This window comes from Eschrichtius robustus, chromosome 5, assembly GCF_028021215.1.
Source record: "Eschrichtius robustus isolate mEscRob2 chromosome 5, mEscRob2.pri, whole genome shotgun sequence".
Taxonomy (NCBI): Eukaryota; Metazoa; Chordata; class Mammalia; order Artiodactyla; family Eschrichtiidae; genus Eschrichtius; species Eschrichtius robustus.
The window spans coordinates 38,406,947-38,419,211 of NC_090828.1; the positions used below are offsets into that span (position 1 = coordinate 38,406,947).

General features: G+C 40.2%; 1 protein-coding gene across 7 annotated transcripts in view; it reads left to right on the top strand.

Moving 5' to 3' along the window:
- Nucleotides 1-12,265, top strand: part of ANKRD44 (ankyrin repeat domain 44) — a 329,081-nt gene that overhangs the window by 160,622 nt on the left and 156,194 nt on the right. For 6 of the 7 annotated variants that reach the window (XM_068544732.1, XM_068544730.1, XM_068544733.1 and 3 more), the window contains exon 3: nucleotides 5,328-5,406. The exons of the other annotated variant lie outside the window; for it this stretch is intronic. In XM_068544732.1, the coding sequence (XP_068400833.1) occupies nucleotides 5,328-5,406 (79 nt within the window). The remainder of the gene's footprint in view (nucleotides 1-5,327; nucleotides 5,407-12,265) is intronic. 7 annotated transcript variants of the gene reach the window in all.

Sequence of the window (12,265 nt, forward strand, 5' to 3'; positions counted from 1 at the left end):
ACATCACGAATATCACTAATTACCATGTCCCTGCTTTTGTTTCTGTTTTGATGTCCTAAATTTGGAAACTGGTAACTGGACTGTGTCTTTAGGGTGAGGACTGGATATTTTAAATTTTCTATTCCTAACATCCACCACAATGTCCGGCAGATAATACCTTCTCAATAAATGTCTGTGCCTAGAAAATATGGCTGAGTAAATGGTTGTAAAACATATCCCAAAGTCACTGTACTTATTTTATCCTTCTCCAATTTTTTTTTTTTAACCCTTGTTTTCATCTCTCTTAGACCAAAGTCTTACATGGTTTCTAGCATCATTTGTACTGCTTCCTGTAACTCTTCCTTCATACCTCTTCCCCCAAATTTTGTTCAGTTAAAAAAAAAATAAGGTCTTGTTTTCTCCCTTGGGCTTTGTCCTTCATGTTTAAATGATTTTAAACATTACTCGTATCTCTGTCTGCTGCTTCTATAATATTATCTCAAGCTCTTGCTGGTTGTTATGCCTGCTGACTCTGGCTTATGGGGAATTAATTGTTTCTACGTGGGTCTGTGGTTTAGGCTGGTGAGCTCATCTTCAGCGGAGGTTTAATATGTGGGAATCCTGGATTGCTTGGATTGAGGGCACATCTCTCCAGATAGATTTTGTTTCTTCTTCTTGGCACCCTAGGGGTATCCTTGGCTTAGAACCAATTTTTATGCCGATTTTTTAGCTTGAAAGTTTCTAGACTGCAAAGGTATTGTGAATTCAAAACCCCAAACCACACGAGGGCAGACTCTGGAGACGTGGATGCTCAGTGGAGACACTTTTGTTCTTCCACCAAGAATCTAGGCCAAGGCATCGCTTTGCCATCTGCCCATGGAGTGTCTGGCTTTTTCTCGAGCCCACCATTGCACTTCAAGGATCTTTCTTCAAGACCACTTCATGGGTCTTCCAGTTCCAGTTCCCTACCTCACCTCCCATCCCTGAGCAAGTGTTCAGTCCCAGGCTCCTGGGGTATGACTTCTCCCTGCAGGGTAATAAGCTCATGTGCTTCCAGCTTTGGTTCTCACTTTACTGTTCATTTCTGGCCCCAGACTATTACTTTAACTTACTGTAAGCTCATTTAAATGAATGTTTACTATATGTTTGTCACATTTTCCCTAGAATCTCTTAGGGATTATAATGGAAAGTTTTTTAGACTATCAAGGCAACTTCTAAAATGATGTTCTTGTTTCCATTTTTATAAAGAAAAATGTTTTAGGTTGGTAGCCCAGACACCTAATTCTTTGGCATCAGTTTGCTGTGTCGGGCAAGTCATATAATCTAGGGGTCAGATTCCCTATCTTTTAAATAGTGGTAACAAGACTTAACAACACAGTTCTGAAAGGTGTGTCTCCTCTGATAGGGATGTTATGAGATTTAAGTAATAGAATAGATGAAAAGACATTTTGAAAAAAAATTAAAAGCCCTGCATAAGTACCAGATAGGTTTTTTTTTTTAACATCTTTATTGGAGTATAATTGCTTTACAGTGGTGTGTTAGTTTCTGCTTTATAACAAAGTGAATCAGTTATACATATACATATGTCCCCATATCTCTTCCCTCTTGCGTCTCCCTCCCTCCCACCCTCCCTATCCCACCCCTCTAGGTGGTCACAAAGCACCGAGCTGATCTCCCTGTGCTATGCAGCTGCTTCCCACTAGCTATCTATTTTACATTTGGTAGTGTATATGTGTCCATGCCACTCTCTCACTTCTTCCCAGCTTACCCTTCCCCCTCCCCGTGTCCTCAAGTCCATTCTCTACGTCTGCACCAGATAGGTTTTGTTTCTTCTTTTAGATGCCATAGGGGTATCATTGGCCTAGGACCTATTTTTAGTAGTATTATTACTAGTATTCTCTTTTCCCCAGAGCCTTCCCCCGCCTTCTTCTACCATTGCATCTCCTACTCCATTTGTCTAGCTTATGGCAAGTAGAGTGGCCCTGTACTTAGGCAGAGGATGAACTGCAGTTGGTGAGACCTGGCTGGTTTCACCTCATTGGGTATGGTGATAAATGTGGCTCTGTTATTCACACCTCAACTCATGATCCTGTACATCACTCGGGTTCCTTGCTAGAGAGCAGGTGTTGGTCAGTAGTAGTAATGCATTGTTATTTTGGGTAAGGTCTTAATAGCACATGAAATTATTTATGTGATTCTGCTGCTTCAGTGAACCAAACAACTACTGCCTGAATACAGATCTTCTCTGCAGTTACCTGTCTATGGCTTGTCACTGAAGGAGAGTGTCAATTGGCATAGATGTTCAGGAAGCTACAGGAAGCCTTTAAATGCATATTAACAGGAACACTGGGATTTACAGTCAAGGAGTTTTTACAATATGATCTCATGTAACACACCCATTTTATAATATAAAAACTTCAGTTTGAACAAGTCGTGTCATAAAAGGGGCCGCAGAATGAGCAAAGCCAGTTATATAATGATGGACCAACCAGATTTGGATATTGGTGTTTTCTTGGCTTTTATTTGAGGCCAAGTTCTCAAACAGAGCATTGAATTTGCTTCAGGTCAAATTAAAGTTATAATTTGCATTGGGTTAGTCCTTGTTTAAATCACCTAGGTGAGGCTTAATTTGTTGAACAAAACTCTGGAACCAGTTCAATTCATGAAAGAACATATAATTATATAACTTTTATCCTAAGACCCAAGAGGTACTTTTCAGTTGATATAATGAGGATTCAAAGGGAATATGAAACTAAAAAGGAAAGTGCTTGTAGAAATATCAATAGAAGAAATAGAAATAGAAGACATTTGTGAAAGTCTGGTCTCAGTTATTTGTATAGTTCATTGCACAGATTAATACACTTGATTCTCAAATAAGCAAACATGTTTTTAAATATTGACACTTTATTTTCACAGAAAGGATGATATAGCAATAAGAGGGTTAACCATGGTTGTATATCTTACTGAATTTTCCAAGGCATACCATTATTTAATAGGGAATAGTTAACATGACTGCCCTATTTCCTCTTATCTGTAGTGATTGCCTGCAGCATACATAGACAACATAAATTCCCCGCTAACTCTTTTGATCCACTGAAAAGTTAGTTAATCCATTCATAAAACCTATTTACCAGACCTCCTAACAAATAGACTGGTCTGAAGATCAGTTCTTGTCATGTTCCCTGCCTGCCATCTGTTTTAGATATTAGTGAGTCATGAAATGCCTAAAATCTATGGTCTGAAAGAGACTGAGAACAGAGGGCCTGAACTGTCCGCAAACAGAATAACAGAATCCTTAGGCTACAAGGACTGTTAGGTATATTGTCTAATCAAGTGATGATAGGAATGATGATTAAAATCAGTAGTGAATCCACAAATCTCGAAACTAAAATGCATGCTAGTTTCAGGAGAAACCTCTAAGATAGCATATAGGCTTTGGTTACTGTTGTTATGGGACAGTTGATGGAAGTTTGTGGAAGAGACCACACACATAGACTAGTTTAGTTTGGTCAGTTTATGCTGAGCACCTACTGTGCTGCTACTATGGGGAGAGAGGGGAGTAAGACCTATTCTTTACTCTATGAGAGTTCTCGGTTTTGGAGGGAAGATGTAACCAAACCAAACTTGGGTCTGCTCGCCTATGTGCAGTAAAGACAATCTACTGATACTGGGCTGTAGTGAAGGAAGGTGCAGTGTTTATCGCAAGGCCAAGCAAGGGGTACTTGCCTTAGCAAGGGGTGGCTATTGCTCAAAATGCCTGCACTCCTCAATGGCTTTTGGGGAAAGGTTTTTAAAGTCAGGGTGAGGGAGACGGTTTGGGGATGTGTGACCAGCTTGTGGACATTCTTCTGACTGGTTGGTGGTGAGGTAATCAGGAGTCAACATCATCAACCTTCTGGTTCCAACTTATCTGGGGTCTACGTGCTTGTGGTCAGCATGCAGTTAACTTCTTCCTCTTGGTGGAGGTTTCAGTATCTGCAAAACAACTCAAGGATGTGGCTCAGGATATTCTCTGTAGCCCTTGAGGAGGAACTAAAGGTCCTAGACTTTGTTTAATGGCTAAACTATTATTATTTTCTCTTACTTTTCTTTGTTTCTTTCTTTCTCACTTCTTTGATTAAATTTATTCTTTGGAACTCGGGGAAGGCCTAGGAGGCTAAAGTTTTTCTACAAACGAGAGGCAGGTAGAGGACAGGGATGCGGGTGCTGTCCCGGGAAGGCCCCATAGGGTCCTGCTGGGTTACAGTATCACACAACTATCTATGCTGTGACAATAAAGGCTACTATGGAGCACTTGCTGGGCATGGGCCCAGCCTCATGCCTGCCTAGGACTTATTTACTTACATTATCTTGAATGTTCTTATCAGTTCTCTAGGGAGATATTATCATCTCCAGTTTACAGATGGGAAAGCAGTATTTTTTCCCCTGCCTGTTAGCATGCTGCCTCTTAGCACAATATGTTAAATGCCTTGCCAAAGACTGAGACTGGAATCTGACAGGTGAAGGTCTAATCTTGACTCTGCTATATACCTGTGGGGTCTTGAGGACATTTCTTAATTTATTTGAGCCATAGTTTCTCATCTATGAAACAGAGTAATATCTACCTCACCTCTCAGCTTCAAGGTCAACATCCTCTGAAAGGCCTTACTCAACCACTCTAAGGAATCTTTCCCATCTCCCCAGTCACTTGATCTCATTATCCTGTTTTTATTTTGTTATGGCCTTTACCACCATATGAAAGGATCTCATGTGTCATTGGCTTACATGACTACTGTTGGCCTCCCCACGTGATTATGAGTTTCATGAAGCCAGGGACTGGGCCTGTCATGGTCACCCTCCCTGTCCCCAGAATCTGGCTTCTGGCACATAGTAGGCATTCAATAAGTACTACATGAATGGGCAGTGGTCTAGGCAACAGTTAATGGAAAATATCCTTGTGAACAATTCCACTAGGTTCTCTTAGAAAGAAAATAAATCATTGAAAGCTTTGAACTATGCTGTTAAGGTAGGTAGAAAGATTTGAATTTTTTTTTTTAACCATACTGAAGGTTTAAAAGTAAATTGAATTTCATCATCCAGTGCATGATGGTCCATCCTTGACCTGAACTGGGCTTCAATAAAAGGAGCAGGGAGGTAAATACGACACACAGACACAGAAATTGGGATCTTTCGTACACGTGACTGTGGGAGATGCTGAGAGAAATGTGTAACCAGAACTGACCTGAGTAGGTGTTTGGCCTTCACTCTCTGTCACAAGCATTAATCTCAGAGTGAGTGACATGTCGTACTATAACTACAAAAGATACCTCCGGCTGCCACTGACTTGTTTATCTTTGCCATTGTTTCAGGATTCTGAGAAGCGAACCCCGCTTCATGTGGCTGCGTTTCTGGGAGACGCAGAGATCATTGAACTCCTGATTCTGTCAGGTAAATATCAGCTGTACTTAAAAGTCAACTGCAGATAAAAATTTAAATGACCAGTTTACTGGATTGACTACTACAATGAACCCAAACAAAATTTCTTTACTGTGCTCGTGGAAGTTTATTTGATCATGGAGTTTATCAGTAGACAAGGGACAATGCAAGACCTTCTTCTTATTGAAAAATGACTTCTCTAGTGAAACTTTTATATTGCCTTGAAAGTCTGATTCCTGACTGTCTAACCAGGCCCAGTATTGTAAATGAATTCAGTACATTTGGATATCTTTTAATTTTTTTCATTGTAAAAATACAAAGAACAAACAAGAAAGCTGTTTTCTTAAAGTCTGCATGAACACACGTAAATGTTTATGTGTATTTACATATATTTAAATTGCATTACAAAACAATACTATGTTTTGCTTATGGATACATGACTGTAACGATATAATCAAAGAACAAAAATATGGAAGGAAAAGAAACATATCCATTTCTGGATAGTGATTACCTCTGAGGAGGCCAACTGAGTGAGAGATGTCTTCAGGGGAGGGTATGAAAGAGACTGTAACTCTGTAAAATATTTTTATTTTTTAAAAATTGGGGTAAATATGGCCAACACATGTTAAATCAGATTTGTGTGTGTACTGGTCTTTGTGATATTATTCTCTTCATTTTTCGATGTATTTTAAATATTTCATCAGATTTTTTAAATGTCAGTGTTTTCATTTTTGGAAACCTGTATGCTTGGTACATCTCACCAAACAGGTTTCCAAAACCGTTATGTGCTTTCTCCCTTGAGTATTTGCTAGACAAATCCCCAGAATGAATCTGAGCACGTGCACGTGTCTCCGTGTGGATTGTATGCAGGCCAGCTGGCTTTCTTCCTCCTTCTTTTGGTTTGGGGAGATTCAAATCTGGAGGCAATGCCTCTGCCCACAGACTATGCAAAAGGCCTATAATAAGGTTTTACCTTTGTTTGCAGTAGTAAAGGGAAACTGTAGAATTCCAAAGTCAGCTACGCAAAGGTAGGAACTGACATGGTATTCGAGCAGATGGGGAGAACATTATGGAAAAGAAGCAAGCATTGTGCTGTGATACACAAAGAAGACTCACATTGCCCTTATTTTTGTTGTGTTTGTGTCCTTGAGGTGGGTTTTCCCAGGAAACAAGTATTTTGTGCCTTACAATGCTTGTGCCCCGTGCTCCTGACAATCTCGTGGAACTTAAGTTCGACTCCCTGTAGTATTTCTGGTGCTCTTGAGAACAGGCCTTCATTCTGATAATTCTAAAGATGTTTCAGGGCTGTGTTCCAAACAAAACATGTACTGTTTGATGCCGGCACAGTCTTTGGCTAACAGACAGCGCACACCTGGCTGGTCGCCCCAACAGTAGAAATTTGGCCCATGGAAAATTATAGGCAGAATTGGTGGGGGTGAAAAATAAAGAGTTTTGTGGTATGACACCTAATGGTCCCGACCCGCTGTACTCACCATCTAAATGTTGTATTAAGAGACAGCTCTGGGTCTCAGAGGAATGTTTGGTTCATGAAGGTACAAATTCAAAACCTTGTTTTAGATCCCCAGCTTTGGTTTTTTGGTTTTTGGTTTGTTTTTCCACATTCGAAGGGGAAGGTTTTAATTCTTCAGCATGAAGGACCCATCTATTTTTTTTTCGGGCATCTGGGGTCTGGTGATCAAGAAACTTGGTTTCACCTCCCCTTCACGTGGGCATGGAGTACACCAGCCTCTTTTAGATGGGGCTTATTCAGTAGAGCCAGGAGAAACGGTTCTGTATATCTTGATCTGTACACCTGTTCTCTTAGCCCAGTCATCTAGGAAGAATCACTGGCTATTAATGTCTCTAGTATAATTTTGGGTGGCACATGCTATGGAATTTTTCCTTCTTCCCTCATCAAATTAGGAAGACTAAGGGCATGGGAGAGCATTGGGAAAGTTCTTTAGAAATTTTATTCAGCTGTGGAGACTTAGGCGAATTCTTGGAATTCTCATGGTTTTAATTTCCCCAAAAGGTCCTTTATTCAATTTGTATATATTCCTAAAGAAATATCATTGCAAGAGCAATGATTTCATCTCTGAGCTTACATCTGGCAGCTGACCCTTTAGGGAATCCAACCAAACTGTTTTCCAATTTAATAATGAATGAGGTGCTAACAATTCCCACGTTGGACAAATCACTTGGCTTTGCCAGAATTGCCCATTACAGCTGTGTTCTCCATTGTTGTATTAACTTACAGAGCATAGTGTAACCCAAGCCCGTTAAATTCCTACTGACATTATCTCCTGTTAGCCAGGCAGATGGAACCCTGAATGCCTCTGAGCAGACAGCGAGGAATTCAGGCCTTGCAGATTTCCTCTTCTAACTGCCGGTCCACATTCTGGCTTTATTTTCCCCACCTGCTTCTAGCTTCTGTTTTGGAACTGGCTGAGTCAGGATTAAGGCAAATACAAGGGTCAAGAGCTTGCTAAATCGTTTGCCTGGAGATGGATGAATGAGATCAGTGTGAACCAATCAGTGGCCAAGAGTTAAGAGCCTAGGCTTGAGATACAGGAAACAGAGCACACAGAGAAACAGCCACAGTAACGAGACCCTGTAGAGAAACTCTGGAGACACACAAGGGTTAGAGAGTTCTGGGCTGAAGGAAGAAAACCAGAAGTACCCACCCTCTAACATGGGAGTGTTTGTGAGTTGTAGCTACTAATTAAAAATAGTAAATTTATTAGAACATAGGCCACCAAACAAGTGGTATTCCTGTAAAATTATTTCCTGTGATTGTTCAAAATGTGATTACTACTCCCAATGCAAATTGCCTCCAGAGCTGGTAGCAGGTCATTCTTTTGATTATCTCATGCATAACAAATATTCATCCTTTGAGGTTGGATTTGATTTTTTTTTTGGTCTAGAGAAAGAGGGGTGATTAAATGAGTCAATGCTGATTTTGGCCTCCAATGTGGTGCGATTATAAAGTAATGGGCCATTTGCTGACGGGTATATAAACTGGCTCCAAAGGCAGCTCCAAGGGAAGTTTTTAAAATGCTTTGGACAACTGCTACATACATGGAATTATAATACACTCTTCCAAGGTCATTGCTTTGAAGGACAGTGCTCCTGGGCTGTAATAAGATTTGGTCTGTTTGTTAAAAAAAAAAAAATCAAAAGCAAGCTGATCTCACTGTATTATAATCATACTTCATATGATCTTTCTTTCATATTTCTTTTTCTTTTAAATTAATTTATTTATTTATCTATGTTTTTGGCTGTGTTGGGTCTTTGTTGCTGCACGTGGGCTTTCTCTAGTTGTGGTGAGCGCGGCTACTCTTCTTTGTGGCGCGCGGGCTTCTCATTGTGGTGGCTTCTCTTTGTTGCAGAGCACGGGCTCTAGGTCCGTGGTCTTCGGTAGCTGTGGCATGTGACCTCAGTAGTTGAGGCGCACATGCTTAGTATCTCCGCGGCATGTGGGATCTTCCCGGACCAGGGCTCGAACCCGTGTCCCCTGCATTGGCAGGTGGATTCTTAACCACTGTACCACCAGGGAAGTCCCCATATTTATTTCTATAATTAAAAGCCAAACATTGGCTAAGCCCGCCTTAAGAATCAGTTGTTCTCTCTGGCCTGTAAGAGTTTTAGTCATTTGGTTTACCTTTTTTCTTTATTCTTCTTCCTAGAAGACAGGGCTAAGAGAACAGAAATATTGCCTCTGGAAAAGATGCTCAGAGTTGTTTTTACTCCTAATATCTATGAAAATAAAATCAAGTGTTAATAGGGATAAGATTTTTAAAAAAAGGTACTTAATTTGTAATTAGAGTTTAACTTTTAGTTGGGTCTTTGTTTCTGCAGAATCAGTATAGCCTAGTGCTTTAAAAAAAAAAAAATGATAAGCTTTAAAATGTCCTTGGGGAAAAAGCATTTGCCTTTAAATCATGAGACATGCAGACTCTGTGTCCTTCAGTGCACAATGGTGCCTGACAGGCAGGTAAATAACATGAAGCTTCCTTTAGAAAAATCAGTTATAAATATTCAACTCAAAGCCATCTGATGTCTCCTTCTGACATGTAAACAAGACTCTCAGACAGACGGAGGAAGAGGATGAGGAAGCCGGTCTCACGGAATGACACTGATGAAATACTGCGTCCCGATTCAGATAGCTCTGCTTTTGTCGTAATAATTTTGTTGTTCTGGGAGAGGAGGTTTACTCGGCAGCTGCCTCTTCAACCTTTTGGAGGAGGATTAGTAGAGGAATGGAGGACTTAAATAGTGACTGAAAGAATCTACTTCCTAGATTTCTAATTATCTTTCATTTCCTCAAGTAACCCCAAAGCTGCATGAACACAGTGCTGATGTTTGTTACACACGGGGCGTGTGTTGCTATGCTGCGCAGCAAGCTCAGGGTCAAGGTGGTGGGATGAATCGGGAGATTGGGATTGACATATATACACTAATATGTATAAAATAGATAACTAATAAGAACCTGCTGTATAAAAAATAAATAAAATTAAATTAAAAAAATAATAACAAGACAATATAAATGTATGCATATAAATTATAAGAAAAACATAGAAAAATAGGAGAAATAGGCAAAGAATATAAATAAATGGTTCTCAGAGAATGAATTATAAATGACCAGTAAACAAACATATTAGAAGATGCCCAACCTCACTGTTAAACAGGAAACCAAAAATGTGAGACCATTTTTCTCCAATCAGATTTGCACTATTTTATTTTATTTCTTTATTTTTGACTGCATTGGGTCTTCATTGCTGGGTGCGGGCTTTCTCTAGTTGCGGTGAGTGGGGGCTACTCTTCGTTGCGGTGCGTGGGCTTCGCGGTGCGTGGGCTTCTCATTGCGGTGGCTTCTCTTGTTGCAGAGCACGGGCTCTAGGTGCGCGGGCTTCAGTAGTTGTGGCACGTGGGCTCAGTAGTTGCAGCACTCAGGCTCTAGAGCGTAGGCTCAGTAGTTGTGATACACGGGCTTAGTTGCTCTGCGGCATGTGGGATCCTCCTGGACCAGGGCTCGAACCCGTGTCCCCTGCACTGGCAGGCAGATTCTTAACCACTGCGTCACCACGGAAGTCCTGCAGTATTTTAAATAACTGATAATATCAAGTGTTGATGAGAATGTGGGGAAATTAAGCAATCATACACTGTGAGTGTGTACATTGATACACTTTGGAGGGTTCAGACTATGAAAACCAAAAGTGTGCTTGACTGTTGACACAGAAAGTCCGATTCTAATTATCTATCCTAGACAAATACTTGCACATTTGCGTAAGGAGTCATTTTCTGGATATTCATAGCAGCATTGTTTGACTAGTGAAATACTGGAAACAATTGAAATACCCATCAATAGAGAGAATGTCTAAAAAAAATGTGTATTTATATGTTGGAATACATGTGGCAAATAAAGAGAATGGACTCATTCTCTAAGTTTCAACATAAACAGATATGAAAAATATATTATTGAATGAAACAAGGAAATTCAGTGTTATTACAATATGGCACATTAATGTAAAATCATACTTATGAAATAGTGCTATAAATTTTTAAAAATTGTGTAATATTTTAAAAAACAAGAAGACTATTGTATTGGCCACTCAGCTTAATTCTCTGATTTTCTATGGGTACACATATTTGTATATGAAGACATAAAAGAAACCAGAAGCTCACCAACCAAACTCAGAGTAGTAGTTTTCTTCAGGGAGTGAAGAGAGTCCAGCATTGGGGATGATTCTCAAGGGGATTTTACCTAAATCTTTAACAATCTATCTTTTAAAAGAAGAATGCATTCATGTATTACTCATATGATCAAAACATGAAGTAAAATAAGTCTGCTGCTATTCATGGTGATAGGCACATTTTCATAGCTCTGGTTCAAGCCAGTTCAGTTGAGGAGACATTGCTGGATCTCTCTTTTAACCAGAAAGCATCCTTCATGTGGCAACTGTTAACTAAGGTCTCAGCCGGACTCAGAACTGTGCCAGTGGTAGATACCCCCAGTCTCTATCCCTTAGTTCCCTGACTCTACTTCGATAACAGTTAGCAAGCAAGTATACAGTGTTTACCATGTGCCAGGAAGTGATCTCAGGGCTTTTGTGGTACATCCTTCTAGAATGTTTAATGTTTTTACAAAAATGGGTTCATTCATTCATAATGTTTTAGTACTTGCTTTTTGCGCACAACCATAGTTTGTGAACATCTCTCCACATTATTAAGCATTCTTACAAAGCATCGCAGCTACATCATGTGGCTGTATTGTAATTTATTTAACCAACTCTTTGTCTAATGCCAAAGTTGTTTCCAGTATTTTACTTTTATGACTAACCTTTCTTAAATCATCCTTAAAGATTAGTCTTAACATTTACCCAGTTATTTCCTTAAGATAAAGCATTCTAATGCACACACACAAAGACAAAAATAGGTTGTGTATATGAGAGAGAGAGGGAGGAGGGAGGAGAGAGGAGGAGGGGACAGAGGGAGGGAGGAGAAAGAGAGGAGGATGGAAGGTAAGATTTTGGGGTTTTTTTGTTTAACATCTTTACTGGAGTATAACTGCTTTACAGTGTTTGTGTTAGTTTCTGCTGTATAACAAAGTGAATCAGCTATATGCATACGTATATCCCCATATCCCCTCCCTCTTGCGTCTCCCTCCCACCCTCCCTATCCCACCCCTCCAGGTGGTCGCAAAGCACCGAGCTGATCTCCCTGTGCCATGCAGCTGGGAAGGTAAGATTTGAACTTGCAGTGGCAAAAGCAGGTAGACACAGGTCAGGCATGCACTACACACATGTCCTCTGCCCTTGTCAGTATGCTGGTGGTTTGGCTGGTGAGGGAGCTACTGGGATGAGATGCTTAC